This window comes from Mixophyes fleayi, chromosome 7, assembly GCF_038048845.1.
Source record: "Mixophyes fleayi isolate aMixFle1 chromosome 7, aMixFle1.hap1, whole genome shotgun sequence".
Lineage (NCBI taxonomy): Eukaryota > Metazoa > Chordata > Amphibia > Anura > Limnodynastidae > Mixophyes > Mixophyes fleayi.
In genome coordinates this window covers 106,292,420-106,311,538 of record NC_134408.1, presented here as the reverse complement: position 1 = coordinate 106,311,538, position 19,119 = coordinate 106,292,420, and the positions used below count along the sequence as shown (strand labels likewise).

General features: G+C 39.4%; 1 protein-coding gene across 1 annotated transcript in view; it reads left to right on the top strand.

The window, feature by feature from the left end:
- TSPEAR (thrombospondin type laminin G domain and EAR repeats) overlaps nucleotides 1-19,119 on the top strand; it is a 73,644-nt gene that overhangs the window by 21,462 nt on the left and 33,063 nt on the right. The window contains exons 8-10 of the mRNA XM_075181382.1: nucleotides 1,889-2,121; nucleotides 13,773-13,959; nucleotides 14,709-14,938. Coding sequence (XP_075037483.1) covers nucleotides 1,889-2,121; nucleotides 13,773-13,959; nucleotides 14,709-14,938 — 650 coding nt within the window. The remainder of the gene's footprint in view (nucleotides 1-1,888; nucleotides 2,122-13,772; nucleotides 13,960-14,708; nucleotides 14,939-19,119) is intronic.

The following is a 19,119-nucleotide window of genomic DNA, read 5'->3' as shown; positions in this document are numbered from 1 at the left end:
TAGGATACTAGTTGGAATATCTGGCATTGCCCGGGTTTAAATCTTCAAGTTATTAAGTTATCAATGAGTTGGATGTAACTGTCAATATTTTAAAAATAATTAGCAACTCTTCCAACTCACCCATGAGGTGGCTGCCCAGTGTCATTTTTGTTTTTATATTAAATGTCATCCAAATCCATCCAGTGGAAGGCCCAAAACAGGCTTCCCGGGTCAAAGTTCTGCCCAATGTACAGCAACAGGAGGTCCAACCAGGACCTTAACCCCCTCCAACTAGTCCAGCTCGCATTGGTTTCATCCCAATCGGTGCAGGGGTGGCGAACGCATAACACAACAGACAAACAAACCAAATCCATCCAGTGAAAGGCCCAGAACAGGCTCCCCAGGTCAAATTTATCCCCAACATACACCAACGGGAGGTCCGACCGGGACCTCAACCCCCTAGTATGTCTTCTCGGGTCTAATGTTACCAATCTGTGAAGTTTTCCCCCAAATCCATCCAGTGGAAGGCCCAGAACAGGCTTCCTGGGTCAAAGTTCTGCCCAACGTACACCAACGGGAGGTCCGACCAGATCGCTAACCCCCCTAAAACCTGGCAAAAATTCTAACTGGACCATCTCAAGTTGGTTTCATTCCAATCCGTACAGGGGTGTCGAAGATATTCGCCAACAAACAAACTTCTTCTTTTATATACGTATATAGATTCAGCCCATTCTTTAGAAAAAGAATAGACTCATGACTGGTGCATCACAAAGGGAAATAAAAGCCACTGTTTAATAGGAAAGCTGTGAGCTGGTGTATTCCCTTTTTTGTATTTATATGTTGTTTTCCTGTGTAGATTGAAAGGGGAAACAGCTTGTTGCAATGCAACAGTAATTTGATGTCAAGCAACAATATGTTTAATATTTTATTTAAAAAATATTCATAGCAATTGAAGATCTTATTTAATACAGAACAAGACACACAAATATTTTTTTTTTCATAGCATTTGTTACATTATGCAAGAAATATATAAACCTTTCAATGCAAGAAATATATAAACAAAAAACATTGATCGTCTGCACTCAACAAAGATTTTGTTAATGCTATTCTAGCTACTTCAAGATGTACTCTGTATTTAATAATGGTCAATTTACTTCCATATATAGCAATACATGTTAAGCTGAGCAACTAATGCCCTTTTCCCTTTCTGGCCAGTCCTACACTAAACATGACTTCAATTTGAATTTTTCAAATTTTCTTTTGATCTTTTTGTTTTTTAACAGCCGAACTAGAACATGGGTCATAGCGAACCTATAATTTTGAATATAAAAGTCATATACAAAATATTTTTGCAAAGTATACAGGAGTAATACTCTGAATTACTGATCTGATTTAATTATCTGAATTTTAACATGATCAATGCTGTAATTTTTAATTGGGTTGAATGTTATCTGCACACAGCTTTTATAGCCATATATTAAGTATAATGTGTTATTGGCCTCTACAAAAATGAAAGCATCAAGGCCAAAGACTAGAAAAGAAGACTAGATATAATGACTGCATTTGGTAAAAGGGACATAAAAGGTTAAAATAGTAAAAAATAAGATGCTATTCTTGTGTGTTGTTAATAAGTGGTCTGAAATGCTAGAAGACACTATTTAGCAAGTGTTAGTACCATACAAATTGTAGACTATTAGACTCTCTTCCCAAAGTTAAACCTTCAATAACTTGTTAAATTACTACTACAGGTGGAATATATATATTGGACCCTTCTGAAGGAGAAGGGACTAATCCTCCCTGTTATAAATATTTTAGATTTTAGAGTTTGAAAAAGGTCAGAAAATACAAATAGTATCCTTTTAGGTTAATGGTATCTGCAGTAACATCCTATTTTTCTCTCTGTGATCAGGGAAGGAGAGGCTAGACTATGTGGAGGAGTATCAGAACCTGGCCACTGCTTCGGAAACCATGGGGCTGGAGATCTTCCTCATCCCAAACGTGGGGTATTTTGCTGTAATGGCTAACAGGAATAATCGGCCCGGCTCAGTCCTCTACAGGTGGAGCAATGGAAAGTTTATAGTCCATCAATACTTCATCACCTACCAAGCCCAGGCCTGGAAGCACTTCACAATAGGAAAGCGGGTGAGAATGGAATTTAACTAACTTGAACTGTATGCTTTTTGACAGGTAAAATCGCATAGATCGCATTGCACACATTGTACCAAAGCAGGTAGTCAATCTCCTGGGAAAAGGTTATAGAATGTAACTTTGAATTAATTTGAATGCCTTCCAGTTACTTATTTATTTAACTATGGGATGCTGTGATATTTAAATGTTAATAGTCAAGTAGTAAATTATGAATATACAAAGTTTAACAATTGAATAAATTATGTCAGTGTGGGGACATTAATCATTAAAATTATTTTTTCCTGTCCAAGTACACAAAATTCAAACTTTCCTATATGAAAGAGGACTCGGGCATACACATATCTTGTATCACTACTGTATTGTCTTTATTCATGGTTTGCATAATGGGCAGGGGGATATTAGGATATTAGGGTCCCCTATCCATATACTGCTAGCCCTGTATTGACAAACTTGCCGTGCCAGTGATCCTAGTTTTGTCTTATAGTGCAGCCCCCGCAACCTAGTGGGGGTTGGGATGAGGTCCGGTGCTTTTCTGCATGGGGCTGGTGACTTCTGGAAGGAGAGGATGCATTTGTTTTTCCACCTACCCCTATAGAAGAAACAGCATTGTCACATGTGTCCTAACACACCACCATAGAGGTCCCTAACAGCTGCGATGTCCACTGGAGGAGGGCTCTAGTCTTCACAGCAGATGCTCCCACTGCTGCTCCATGTGGGAAGGAATTCTGAGCAGAGCGCTGGTAACTCCAACTGGTGTCACTGGTGCAGCACTCTGACCTCTCCTCCAGTGGACAACACAGCATTGAGAGATGCATGAAGAGGAACATACCTCTAGTGTGTTACAGCTATCAGGAAGACTTTGTGACTGTGTGGGGCAATTCAGGTTTGCACTACCAGAATTCGAACAGGTGGCAGACTGAGTTGCACTCTCCTACCTGTTTCTGCAGCCTTATATTCCTGCTTCTGTGAAGGCCTTAAGCACTGTTGATGCTTGTCTATATCATGGAATATCGGGGCCCAGTTTTGAAACAAGATATTTAGTACAACGTTATTTAGTACCTCCTGGAAAGCTGAACTCAGTAGGCTGCTTTCCCTCAACCAGCCCCAACATTAAATCAATAAACAGACTCTTTGTCCCCAACTAGCCCCGTCATTGAATTATTACTCCCCCAGATTGCATTATTAGCCCCTAAAATATATAAATAATTTTCGTCAATCCCATATTAAATTAATAGTTCCCACATTTAATAAAAATAGCCACCACCTGCTGATACATTAAAGGAATAGCCCTCACATTACATCACATCACATTACATGAATAGCCCCCACCAGCAGTCAAATTATTTAAACACCACCATTGTTTTCATTAATCGGCTTGAAATTTATAGACACATTATAAAACTTTAATAGCACCCACTACATTACATTAGTACCCTAGTTAACATTAATCACACCTGCCAGCTCTCACATTACATTAGTCCCACTATATAACCACTGGCACCCAGTATATTACATTAATATACTCAACACATTAGAAGTGGAGCAGCAGAACAGGAGGAGAGCCAGCTGAATAAAAGAGGAGGTTCTCCTGTCTGTCAACCTAGACGTCCTGCTTGTCTGACAGATAGGGAGCTGAGCCAGTCAGGATAGGTGGTTGATCCCTGCTGTAAGAAAAAATGGATGTATATGGTGGCTGGTCCCCAGGGGGCCAGTTTCCAGGAAGAACCAAAAATGCCAGGGCTGGCAAGATCAGCCCCCCTCTTTATCCACCCTTTTATCTCATTACAATAAACCCGCTCAACAAAATTAAATCTTGCTTCACTGCTTTGTATGGCAAGGTGCACCTCTTGTGTAGCTAATAAAGTATGCCTTCAGTCCTCCCAACTTCTCCCCTCTGTTGGTGCAAATTTCGCCTCCTCTGCAAATGTTTCCATTTAGATCTCTAAACATTTGTGGCCTCATAAAAATGTAGGCAAATCAAGGCACAGTGTGGGTACATGCTGTATTTACACCGTGGAGTGTTGTTTTTTTCCTTTGCAAATGATCTCCTGAGTACTTAGGGTCCCTGCTTATTAGTAAAAAGTAAAACAATAAGCAAGGGCAACAACTTTAATTTTACCCAAGCCAAATTTTGTCTAAAACACGTCAAAGTGCACATTGATTTTGACCACAATTTTCTGCTAGTTTTATTGCTAAGCCCCACCAAACAATTTTTTAGGTGCAGATGGAGCATGTTTCACTCTAACAAATGGCACATTCAGAGGACCCCCACGGGGTCTATGTCATTGGCAGTGAGGTTAAGCGCAATGGTACTGTTCAACTCAGCAAATCATGCTCCAGCTGTACATTAATAGCAACTATAGCCTACTGTACTAAATAAAGTGTATCTCTCCTTAAACATTATAAACTTCATTGTTACTTTTATTTATTTGATATTAAGAACCAAATTTTGACAATTTTGAAGGTGATTTTAAAGTTAATTCAAAACTTCAATAATAAACCAGTGGACCGCATGGGATTAAATTCCTTTGTACCCCCAGAGTGTCTGCTCCATGCATTGCATTATCCTGGACAAATATCTCTGCTTTAAATTACAAAAGAAATTAGTCCCAGTTGGTTTGAGACAAGATCTTGTCCCAGATATAATGTATATAATTTCAGGAAGCAGCCGCATGTAATGGGGAAGTTAATGTTTATTAAAAACTGATTTTTTTATTTCTTTTGCTTTGTAGTATTTTGCAGATGTGGCTGTATTATGCCCGGCCTTATCTTTTCTAGAAAGCATGTTTTGATAAACCTAGGTGCAGTAAAAAGCTGCCACTGTACAGTTTGTTTTATGTTGTTTGAACATAAAGCAAGAGAAATGATGAAAAGATTTTGGTGCGATTATGAAACACCCCAGGAGGTATGAAGTACACGCAACGACATGCTGTGAATAAATTAAGACTTTATACATAAGCAGCTGTCTCAGGAGCTTGTGTTCTACCAGCTGGAAAGTTGCACGCTTCCTCCTGTCAGTGCAGAAAAGGGTAGAGAATGCACAGTAAATGAAAAAAGAGGCTATCACTTTATTGACATAAGCACGAAACTTAAGGTTTAACATAATACATTATGTGGTAGAGCACCTCAGGCATAACAATGTAACAGGATGGCAACGTGCAATATGCCAATGTATCTGATTAATATAATTATAAAAGTAATGTATTACTTACAGCATTAAAATCAGTTCCAATAAATTTACCTCTGTTTCAACGTCCCCTTTCATTCAACCATGTGGTCATGATTCAAGCCTATGGTTGCAATGGAAATTTAGAAGTGGTGGTAGGGAAAATGAAAAAGTGAATGAATCAAAGGCAGTAGGAGAAGTAGCGGTATGGCATGCCACTGTATACCAGCCCACTTCCACAGCTGATTATAGCATAATCAGGATAATTATGAAAATAATGTGTTCATGATCTATCCTAAAATCTTACTGAAGACCAAATGGTTTCCAGAAAATCCCTGTATTTAGGCAAACAAAAGGTTAATGTAATTTGATGAAAGTCACAAATATGCTTAAGAGGTCTGCTTTCTGTCACCTTGCCTTGATTATTGACTTAAAGAAGCACTGTTCTCACCGAAGAACAATCAATACTTTTTATTACCCAGTTAAAAATTCCAAGGACCCGTAAAATATAGGCTAAAATATTTGGGTCATGAAATATATTCTTCATATAGGAAGCACAATTGATCAAAGTAATATTTACCCTCATACATGTTTGTGAAGACTTCTGAATACATTTGTAACCGAAAGTGTCAATTTGCATGAACCATAAGGAACCTATAGGAATGATGTATCTCCCCTAGGAATCAATATAGCTAAATCATGTTTCCTATGTGTATGTCAAGAAAATTATACCATCTTTAGTGGAAGTAATTCCATATCTCAGTTGCAATATATCAGTTGTAAAGCAGATTAGCTTACCAGCAAACATCTTTAGGTGATGTCACATGGAGGGGAGGAAAGAGGTTTAAAAGGTAATGAAATGATTTAGATTTTTGTCACTTTTGGGGATCAGTCTGTTGTTTAGAAATTGTTCCAACATTCTAACCTTCCCCCAGGCACCAGATTGCTTGAAAGAGTAAGTGAATGTAGTTCAGTTTTTGTTTTTGTTTTTTTTCTTTTAAGAAATTATTTTACATTCCTATTTAGTATGTCAATTTGTTATAACTACTTTTGTTCAATCAGCATTGTGACTTTTGTCATATTAAATCCCAATTAATAAAGTTATGTCTTTATGTCAGATAGGCTTGGTGTTTATAATGCTACTTTTATACAGGAAATTGTTTGCTTTACAGTAATTCTGATTTTAATTAGGCTGTGAGTGCATTTTGGGATACGTCCAGTGGCCGAAGTGGGGGTGTATACGGCAGTATGCTATACCACCGCTTCTGCCACTGCTTTGATTGTAAAACTATCAAATTCCATTCACTTACATTGCCATTAATTTGCTATACCGCGACTTCTAAATTTCCATACCGCCACTACTAAATTTCCACTTAAGTTACTGGGTAAGTGAGTACATTTAGGGATAAGTCAGAGAGTAGCTGAATACTTTCTAAGACTAACAGCTCTTGAGCTACGTGTAAGTGGTGACGTGACTGCTTGTTTCATAGTGTGAGATTTTTGAGAGTGTGTGGTTGATTTTTAGATTGTGAGGTTTTGTGCTGATTAACCCTTTCACACCCACAAATGCACCTCTTTGAGCACCAGGCACAGACAGTACAAAGGTGCATATTCTCATTCTGCTGTATGTTTGTGTGTATGGGTCCTTTGTATGACATTTTCAGGAGTTATAGTCCGGATCATAGCAAGGTGTATGACAGCAAGTAACAATGTCACTTCGTACTATCAGAGTTAGACCACAAAATCTATCTTAATCTGCTAATACATGTACATGACCATGAAATTGCACATAATATCACACAAGGGGCCTGATTCATTAAGGATCTTAACTTGAGAAACTTCTTATTTCAGTCTCCTGGACAAAACCATGTCATAATGCAAGGGGTGCAAATTAGTATTTTGTTTTGCACATAAGTTAAATACTGACTGTTTTTTCATGTAGCACACAAATATCAACTTTAAATTTCAGTGTACAAATAAGCTATCAGGTATTTGTGATAAGCAGCGATAGCAAATCTATGCTATCACCCCAGCTTAATAAAAAGACCCCTTAGTCATGAATCTTTTATTATATGAGTCCAGTACATTACAATTAAAAGGTGTATATTGCAAATTCAGTTTTATCTATGGTAGAAGATTCAACAAGGGTTTTGTTTATCTTAGAGATGAGTTTATTGAACAGGCTAATAGGCAGCAGTAAAAGTCTATATTATAACACAAACTGAACACATACTTGAATTAGTTGCTATTGAGGATCAATCGGCATTTTATGGATTTTTCCTGGAAAAAGACCACTCTGGGAGAAACAAACAGCCAGTAACCTAATTAACTAGTTTTAAAAACACATACCATTTTCTTAGTGGGGTTAAGTGGTATTAGTAATATACCTGAAGACATATTAATTTCGCAAAATATGTGTGTAATATATATATAAAACTTATTTATTGCACACTATGGTTAAAATGTTTATTCATAAAAGTTTGTAGCAAGCATTTATAGACATTCAACTGAACCTAGTTTTCAGACAGTGGAATGGATTAGGGATCAAAAGCATAGGACAGGCTACCTCTATGTCATTTGCATGTTATGTCATTCATATAAGAAAATGACTGTGTACACAGGTGTCACACTCTTAAAATGGACCTATGATCTATTTGTAACCCCTCCATTAATGGCTCATTATCCTTGTGTTCAACTTAGTAAATGCAAAAACTGATATAAGAACACAGAATTCAAATTTGTTAGGATAATGTTTGTCTATTCGTGGCTCCTGGGATTTCTCAATATGGTAGGTACCACTATACCCTGTACATTTTAAATGCAAAATAGTGTAATGTTTTTTTGCTGGTAAAATAAACCACATTCTTGAATTTGAAATAAGCAATACTTATGAATTGTATACGCTTTTCCCTCATCTAATAAGTGATATTAAATAATGCATCTGGATATAATTCCAGCAGAGTAATAGAGACATACATGAAAGAGAGTTGTAGAGCCTGCACCTTGCTGTGTTACCATATAACCAGACAAATGCAATGCAAATAAACCTGCGGGACTCATTTATGCCATGGTGTATGTAATGTAATTGCTTGTAAGAATGAGCCTTTAAAGACACAATTTAGAAAGTGTGTAAATAGTTGTGGATGATAGATTAAGAAACTTGTCTTTGTGTTGTGGTATTGCATGTGGCTTCAGCACAGGTTACGTTGTTTTTTTCTGCCTGATGATTAATGGTTCCAGCAGGAGAGCTTTATGTGGTTGTTTTGTTCCCACCTCTTCCTCTTAGGCTGTTTTGACTGTTGTTTCAATCATGTGTGGAAATGGTTCTTAAAAGGAAATTATACCTTGCAGTTCAGACTTTATCTTGGTCACCAACATTTATTAACAAAGTAAATTAAAATTGTAGAGTGCAGGGTTTCTCAAGGTTAGCTCAGTCTCATATCACCGGGCTCTGTGGGTTAGATGGTAAAAAGGACCCTTTGAAGGGTGCCCCTGGTGACCTTTGCTGCAAATACCTGGGATCCTTGTTACCTCCACTAGCTGGTGGGTATGGGTAAACAATACCAGAGGAGTTTCCTTGAGTACATGGGTGTTCACAAGTGGACAGACTCTAGTGCAGTGTTACAAATACCTTTTGGGTCCCAGGTCATCTCAATTCTCCCCCGAGCGCTTACCTCCTTCCATTCTTCCGTTACTCCCTATAGTGCTTCCGCTGAGCGCACTAAGCTCCTTACTGAGGTGATCTTGTGAAAGTGAGATTATGACTCATAGCTTCACTCTTCCGAGGTTGTTAGCTGCCTGCCATTCTCCTTGTCCAGCTGACAGCCGGAGTCGTCCCCTACTCGATGAATGCCGGCGGGCCTCCCAGGTGCCCAAGGCCCCTGGGCTCTAGCCCAGTTAGACCTCGGGTTAATCTGGCCCTGCTCCTACACAAAGCTTTATCAGCTTGCTTCAGTCATCTCACTCCTGTTCAGTACTTATAAACTGACAGCACGTTACATGTCATTCTCTGCTGTTAGTAGCAGTAGTTCCACAGACACAGACTTCCGTTGCATCACACAGGCTGTGTATATTGATCAGCTTATCAGATCGCAGGCATGCAGATGAACAATTACAGACCCCCAGCACCTACATACATACCACTGTCCAGGGACTCCTCTAACATGCAGTCTCCAACCTCCATACCAGCACTGTGCAGCGTCCACCCCCCAACGGAATGAAGGTCTTTCCAAGAGGAGTACCTGATAGAAGGAGCTCTCAGACTCTCATTGCCTTCCCCTTTATAGTGCCAACCTGTGTCTGCTGTGCTGGTGTTTCTGGTGTGTCCCTTAAGGTAGGGATCACCTTGCTGGTACTTTGCTGTGTGTTTTTAATTTCTGGGACTCTTCCACTTCCTCTTTAATCACTAGCCCTCATGCTACATGCTTTCAATTTATTGGGAGTACCCCTCTGATGCCTGCTATAACTTGGGGTCTGCACACCCCCTAAAGGGGTAATTAGAATACCTCTGGCGGCATGTGCTGCGCAACCCCCCCTTTTCTCTACTGGGCGACTTAGGCTTCTTTCGGGTTTATGGCCTCCCTTCATTGGTTGTTTCCGGGTCCCCGTAACCACCCTTCTCCTTCAGTGTTCTGGTGTCAGGCGCCGTCCCTGCATCTCCTCATTGGCCGGGGGCTGACGCTGCTCTCCTCGCTCTGTGCGCCCCTGTGCTAGGCTCTTTACCATTAGGGTGCCAGAGTATCTAGGTCTCTCTATGCTCCAGCAAATTTGTATGTACTACAGCCTCCTGCCTGACCTCCCGTGTACCGAACCAGCTTTTCCTGACATTGCTTTGGATTCTACCTCTGGTCCATTCCTGGTTTTGACTCCTGGCTCCCTGGCTTTGCTTTGATCTACTCCTCTGTACTTCGCTTGCCCGCACGGTTACGACTACTGCCTGTGCAACTACGATTGTTCACCACTCACCCGGCAGGTAGCTTCCTTGGATGGCCGCCACCTGCACTTCACTTGCAGCGAATCCAAACTCCCTTGCGGGTGTCCCGCAAGGGAGTGTTGTGCTAGACTCTGCGCCTCCTTGGGTAGCAGCGCTAATATCCGCAGGTGATCCTTAGCCAGATATATCCTGTGACACTCGGCTTGAAATGGTTTGGAGGGATACCAGATGAGACCCCCAAGTAACTCAATTAGCTGGCACTTTTGCGCTATGCATCTAAGCTCTGCCCATTGCTGGTGATTGTCCGCGAGACCGGGTCCCTGCTGTAATGAAGCGCTAGCCTCACTTTTATGGTACAGTGACAAAGACATAACATATTAAAAAAATGGATGAAAGATTGGTTAACGTCATATATATGCAATCATATGATAAAATTGTGTATAAGCAAATAATAGTGCCCCTACTATTATATAAACTAATAATGGTGCCCCCTGTGATTATATGAATAAATAATATTACCCCTGTGATGATCTTCTTCTCGCTTGCTAAACTAGAGCGGCTCCTGGGTCCCTTAAGCGTCACTGACGTGACGTATTGAAACTGAGACACTTAAAGGAGCAGGAGCCTCTCTGCATCCTGTCCCATATGAGAACAGGTGCCACTTGGGCAGGTAAGACAGCATCTACAGGTGGCAGGACCTTCAGGCAGTGGGGCCCATTGGCGATGTCCCTGGTACTCTGATGGGCCAGTTTGACCTTATGCTCTAACTGTCCCTGCTTTCAGTTCAAATGTTTGATTTCAGAACACAGGGGGGAAAAAAGCTTTATAAAAATAAAATTAGGCCTCATACCCACTGGCATTTCTTTTTGTAATAAAACATACCAATGAAAGTGCATGACAAAAGATTGTTACTAAAGTTTTTACTAGTGATTTGAGGTAATTGAAGGTGACTGTAGGCTTCCCAATGTGTTTGCTTGCAGTAAACATATATGGATACAGCAAGATGTGTTTTGAACAATTAAATGCAAATGGAAATGGGTATGGTAACATTAGACACCTGTTTACTGTTCAGTTATGACATATAATACACCCCTGACCTCCGCCACCTCATAGGATTTTGGAGCACGGAGAAAGGGCGAGAGTGATGCAGTGTTCCATATGGTCATGATTAACCTCATCACTCCGCTCTGACCCCCCCGGTCATGTCCCTCACCCAAAGTGGCACAGAGGAGACCAATATGGAGTAAAGAGTAGAAATGGGCCCTGACTTAATACATAGACCTCTAAGCCAACATCAGACCATTTCTTAAGTAAACACACTCCAAATAATGTATATGTACTATAAATATAGTCTACACTCAATCTTGTAGCAGGCCTACTCAGAATGCTGATTACCTGTAACACAAACATATCAATAAGAACAGCAATCAATAGTGGAAATCATTTCTCAATAATCAAAGGATAAAAAAATAGCACGTTCACAATGACTGACTACTTCAATGTAGAGCGGAGGTTGAATAATATCACGGTGATGCTAGTTTGCAACCAGTTCAAACACTGGAGCTTGGGGTTCTTACCAACAGTACTGAAAATGTATTTGACCACACCCATCGGGATCTCAGTAGAGAGCAAAGTGGGTATCTGTAGTTTGTCCTGCTTGAGGCAGGAGACTAGAGAGAGAAGTTCCAGACCCAAACCCAGGGAAATCCAGTAGTACAGAGAAAAAAGGGGCCAGTCCAGACCTAGGACCAGTTTGAGACAGGAGAGTGTGCTGTCCTGTCCCATTAGTGCTGGATTCCACCAGACAGAAACTCACTAGAGTCCTGTGTTTGTGAGAGAGACAGAGCAGGGCCCTCTTAACATCATTTGGGGCTCCCGGGCAAAGCAGTGCACCGGGGCCCCTATATATATATATATATATATATATATATATATATATATATATATATATATATATTAAAAAAAAAAAAAGATTATTTATATGGGCCCTGCAGCCCAGGGGGCCCATCAGAGGCAGCGAGAGAAAAAAGTTCCTGAAAAAAAAAAAGAAGAAAATAGTTACCTTGCGGTCAGCTGGCGATCCGGCTCCCTCCCTGGTCTCCTCCTCCGTGCTGCGCTCCGCAATGGATGTTGGGCGGGCGTGATGACGTCACGCTCGACATGCACTGCGAGCGCCACACGGAGGTGGAGACCAGGGAGGGAGCCGAATCGCCAGCTGACCGCGAGGTAACTATTTTCTTCTTTTTTTTTTCAGGAACTTTTTTCTCTCGCTGCCTCTGACGGGCCCCCTGGGCTGCAGGGCCCCTGGGCACCTGCCCATCGTGCCATATGGAAGAGACAGCCCTGAGACAGAGGACTGCTACAATGACCACATGGAGACAAGGTTTTTATATCCCTCGAGCTGGAACAGCATCAAATGACTGTGTATAGTTATGCTTTTGCATTACAGTGCAAGAGTTAAGCAGCCTAGCTGTCCACTTGATATAGAGCAGCGGAGAAGAGAGTTAGCACTCCATGTGGGTTCTAGGTGTGTTGATTTCTTTGCCTTATAGGTTCTAATAATTCAAGCCCTGAAAGTTCCAAGCCCTGAATTACCTGTGGAGACCCATGTTTTGCACTTATACACTAGTCCAGACCAAAATTCTACTAAATGTGAATCTAATTTCGTGATATTTTCTGTGTTGTTTGCTGATTTTTAAACAAACACATTAAGATTAGCCAAGGAATCAAGTAATCATGCTTTAAGATATTTTTTATATCTTATTCCTTTTTAATAAACAAAACCTTCCAGGACTAAACCACACACATAGAGATGAAGAGTGTTGCTATTCTTATATATGGGCCTCAGGATCTGTAATAGACATGTCATTTTCTGAATAACTCAAAATATCCATGTACAATAATTAATATCATTCAGGTGACATACTTAAGGATCATTAAGTAAAATATGATTTAATCTCTATTTCACCTCCAAAAATCCTTGGCAAGCATTTTATGTCTCAGAGTTGTGCAATCTTTGATATATGTTCTTTGTATTGCAAATGATTTGCAATTCATATTCCTTAAGAAATAACTAATTTCCATAAGTATCTCTCTAAATCTTGGAACCTATTACTATTTGTGCAAAGCATGATTAAACAAAGCAGAATCGTGACCTATAGACCTGGTGCCAAGAAGTTGAATTTCAATATTTCTCTAATTAGCAGATCAATCAAACTTATTGGGGTAGATTTATCAAACCTTCTAAAAAGGAAAAGTCAATCAAATTTAGCTATCATTCATCTAGTACATTCTAGAAAAGTAAAGATAGACTCTGATTGGTTGTTACGGGTAACACCGCCACTTTTCTTTTTTAAGCAGGTTTAAAAAGTCTACCCCATTATTACTTAGAAATATCAACATAATAATCATATGAATGAAGTAAAGACTGAAATCAGGTTGGGTAGCTGTGTGAAAACAGACTACAGATTATCCTCTCTCATTCTGCATAATAACTCAGTCTTATTCATAATGAAATGCTGTTTATTGTTCCTTCTTCCTATTAAGATATTCTTAGCCTTGGCTAACTTTGAGAAGAATGACGATGGGGAGGAATTGTCGGTCATTTACAAATGGAATCCCAAGAAAATAAAATTCCTTCCGTACCAAAGTATACGGACGTACAGTGCGCGTGATTGGGAGGCGTTCCACATTGAAGGGGAGACTTTCCTGGCTGTTGCCAACCACAGAGAAGGTATTGGAAGAACTATGAGTATACTGTACCAGAGCATAAGTACAACTATTTCTAATACCTACTTCTAGAAACTTATTTATGAGCTCAATATCATTTTTACCTATATATTGGCTAAATGTAATTTGTCTGTTTATCCTCTGGTAATGACATCAATTTTAACTAAGATTAGACGGAAATCCATCCATCTTAAAGACATTGTACTTCCTGTAAGAGAAATCTGTACCTTCCTTTTAAATAACAAAGAAAAAATGCTGAAGGAGGTTGTGGCTGGTTCACAGTGTTCTGGCTAACCATTAAAGCTTCTAGGACCTGTTCTGCTAATTCTTAGCACTGCAGTGCTTACAACCAGGTACTGCTGTTAGAATAATATTAGACAGTGTCCAGTTACAGAATCCATCATGAATTATATGGGGAAAATGTAAAAATATGAAGCATAGTCTAATAATGTGCCATATCCATCAATGGAGGTATCAGCTTTTAACAGTCCAGTTTGGTCAGAATAAGGAAAGCTATATTTGTTGCTATGGGTTACAGTTATTGTTTCTCTATGAACTATATTATTAAATAAGAGTGATGTGATGAGTGATATTAAATAAGTGATTAGCACATGTCTCTTCAAGTCGTGTGACCAAACGAGCATCATTGGTATTTCTTCCATCTGTCAATACACACCAAAATTAATGAATTGATAAACATGATCTTCCGCTGAACAAATAGCGGTTCATTTGATTATATTTCTTCTATTACAGGCAATAACCACAATATTAACAGTGTTATTTACAAGTGGAACTCGAGCAGCAGGCTATTTGAAATCAATCAGACCATTCCTACCTCAGGTGCTTACGACTGGGAATTCTTCAGTATTGGACCTTATCCCTTTCTTGTTGTGGCAAATACATTTAATGGCACATCCACCAACATCCAGTCCCATATCTACATTTGGCTGGGGAGTGCCTTTCGGTCGTTTCAGTCTATAACGGTAAGAACTTGCCCAACTTTACCTCCATATCAGTTTTTCATGAATGTTTGAGGACAATTAATCAATCAATTTTATATGCTCGTTATATCTATTTTGGTTTTGTCTTAACATCTGAGATATTGTAATAATCCACTTTAGCTTAATGCAGGAAGTTGATGGAGTTAACAAATGCATGGACACATATAGAGCATAAAAGCATAGTCGCCAACATTTTTAATTATTTCTAGAACATTGGTGCTGCTCAGAATGTGCATTGAAGCTTGTAACATGCAATATTACGTAGACCAGAATGAACTGCAACCCCCATCTTGACTAGAGATGGAGTAAATTACACAGATACACTCAAATGTGGAGGAAAATGAACAAATCACACTGAATTTCTACAGAGAAGCATCGAATAGCACTTCACCTGGCCCAGTTTCATAAATGTAAATGCATTAGCAGAGTTAAAATTACTGCGCACCCGTCTCCAAAGCAAGGAATGCCCCTAACAATACGCCCTATCCACCACTTTATCTCATTTTAGAACTCTCACTCTGCAAAATGAGATCTAATTTTTGTATAGGTCCTAAAAGCTAGGGGTAGTCTGGTCTTAGCATGGAGCGCCCTCTCTCTGCCCTGCTCTTGCTCCACAAACTCAGGCACTTTGTCAAAAAACTAGATGCAAATCAAAGCCCGTTATATCACCAAAGAGCAGTTTGCTCTGCGGCTCTGCAGATTTGACCATCATAATGTTGTAAAGTGAACAGAACTCAGGAGGGTTCTGGTGAAAAAATAAATCAATTGCTACTAACAATTGTATTTCAAGGTTAATATCTTATGGAATACAGTTTTTAATTGTCACCTATCATTATACAGAACAGTGCACAGTTTGGGCTGCTAATAACCATAGAGAACATCCATGAACTTTTTCCCCTAATACTATCCAGGAAGAATGGGTGTCCAAGGGGCTGTAAGCTCCTTTTTACACGCTGATTGGCTTTTTCATATTCCATACACTGATTGGCCTGATTCCCCAGCTAATGTTTGGTGAATCAGTAGCGATTTGTGAATTAATTTGCCAACTCTCTAATAGTCAGCTGAATTGTCTCGAGTTATAACATGAAATGTACTAAAATTGGTTGTGTTATGTATTTCTGATTCTTAAGTATTTGAAATCCTTGAAATACTCCTATTCAATTCTACAATGTAGATTAAAAGAGCTTTTGGACAACTCTCTCTTTATTAGGACCAGACCAGTACCTGAAGCTGGGAGCAGATTAGTATTTTCAGTATATAATGGTTAATAGGGAAGCTCTGTTCATTGTTATTGATTTGATCAGTTCAATCCTCCCGCACTGTGAGTTCACAGGGCAAATCTATACTTGGCTACATCTAATAATGGTGGGAAGAAAATCAGCAACCCCTTATATCTAATTAAGCATAGATGATAAGAATAGATAATCCAAATTATATGTAATACACAAAATAACTTGACTTGTGCTGTGTAGTTGGTAAATATTGAAAAGCACAGACATTCCCTCCCTCGCACAATAAGACTTTCCTCTAGTCTTCAAACCTTCAAGTGTTCTCTGAAAACCCTCCTCTTCAGACAAGCTTATAATATTCCTCAACCACCCTCTTAATCTCCCTAATTTGCCCTATTACCACCCTCTACACAGCTAACACAAGACAACAACCCTTTGACCAGCATTGCTGTGTGACTGATCATATGACCCACTCAATACTTTTTCCTTTGCAGTTTAGCTGGACCAATATTCAATATGTTGTAGCACTTAACCTCATGTATCAAACTCTCATTGTTACATAGATTGTAAGCTTGCGAGCAGGATCTTCTTACCTCTCTGTCTGTTTGTTCCTAATTGTAAAGCGCTACGGAATTTGCAGGCGCTATATAAAAAAAATTATGATGATTCCATGTACAAATCTTTAAAACCTTTTGATAGCATCTAAATTAGACAATTAAGTATAAAAATATTGGAGAGAGATACTGGCAGGATAGATGAACTAAAATAAATTTAAATATGTGTGCGAAGCATCGAGAAAAATAATTGGTAAACAGTGAAAGAATTTGAAGCTGCTCTCCCAGAGCTTGCACTTAGCTAATGGAACCTATTAGAGAACCTCTTTTGTAGGTTTATAACAATGTAAAGTTTAAGTTAATGCTAGCATGCACAGTGCTGGAGCCTGCAGCTTGCAGCTACTTAAAGGTTAAGATGCCCCTATTTACATTGCATTGTCTGTTAGAACAGATGTAAAGTGGCAGTAAATGTTAGTTTTCAGTGTGAGGGCACAAATGTAACATTTCCTTTCCGCTATTCTCCAGTAAAGTGTTCCCATGCAGTGCTAGTTGCTATAAGTTGCTTTGGTTCCTTTGGCTTTGATAAGGACGGCATCATCAGAGTGAGGGAATAAAACATTGTTCTTCCATTTACTTCTTAGGGTAATCCAGAGCAATGTTATTTCTTTGTGAGTCAGCAGGCTGGAATTTGGTGAGTCATAGTGGAAACTGCAGTACTATAAAAATACAGTGACTCCTATCGCCAAATATATCTATCTAATCCTGGACATGGCCATTGAACTTTAAAAGGCAGCTAGATGGACAATTGCTTTTTCATTAGCATTAAATGATATGTTTCTATGTGATTTTTCAGGACTTTTTACTTGTAGTGATAGAAATCTTTACAGATCATTGCCAGGCTTCTTAGAAGGAATTACCGTTGGGCAGGACTGGTTTGGAGACAAGCTGGCAGAGACCTATTGAAGTAATTCTATTGTTTTCAAATAAGCATTGCATAGGCGATTGTGTTGTGTTTCCAATGCATAAAGTGATTTATTTTAGCAGATGTCAAAAGTTAACAGTTCAATACATGATTATTATATAATACAGTACAGTACAGCCAATATCAAAAGATACATACATACCGCTGCGTTCGCATGCGCTCGCACTGCGCTCCCACGGGTACCAGTGAACAGTAGTTCACCCTTGAATACTGTGGTCAGAGTAGACTGAAGCTAGTGGGAGCGCAGCTATGATATATATAGATTCAGTGTTACAGAGTGAACAATGCAGATGACGTGGCTTGCTTCTAAAGGTCCAGACTTCGGGTGGGTCCAGGGTAAACAGGTCATAACTAAAGAATCCAAAGGTGGGGGTCATCTATCCAGGGGATGTGCTCCTTTGTTCCCGCCAAGACTCCAGTTACAACTAGTCTATTAGCATTTTATAGTCAGCATCATATTAAAAGTTTATTCCCTAACATTAATAACTAGAGTATGCAATGTGCGATTTCTTCACCGAATGCACCGGACAGCTGCTGATGTAAAGGGGATTAATATGATATCAGACATGACACATTTTCTTTAACCTGAACCTTAAATAACACTGAGGTGTACATATAATCATAATATATAAACTAATAATAAACTAAATGCTATCTGCTCATAAATCTCTGTAGAATAGATTCAATATGAATATGAATTATATAAATAGCTAAATGTTGTAATGCGAGTGTGTACGTGCGTATTTTACCGTGCGATCGCAGTATGCCACGTGTAGCGTGCAATCGACCTTTAAAACAATATTAACCAATATACTTTCGTTCATCCAATTATACGACTTCGACAGACTAGTGGTGGGTCTTCCCATATTTAGAACTGTACATTAAAGATTCCATGTCCACGTATGCATAATAAAGACAGATACTGAGTTTATACCCACATAAGAGAAATGGCACTCTGGATTTGGTCACTCAGTATTTAAAAAACAGGTTGTACTCTGTGTTAGTATACAAAGCAGGGCCGATCCTTGTGAGCAGTGTAAGGTTTATATCCTCTTTCTTAGGACTTCTATACAATGCAGATGACAATTCTGATGGCGTTTATAGAATACAAGAACTCATTCTGGTAACTAGTGTACAACACAGACCCCCAGCTACTCAGCATTGGACAAGAGGTGTGGGGGTCTGGTCATATTTTCAGGCCACTCCTAGAAGACCAAGCACAATGCCCTGTAGGCTAGGCTTTGAGAAAATGTAAGTGCTAAAACCAGATGTTTCTTATTTGATTTTACCATGCCATATAGCCTGAACCATATGCGGTTTATTGGTTTGAAAACCCTAACGTTTCAGATGCGGTTTCAGTTTTTCATTCTCCATCCACACCACAGAATCTGAAAACCA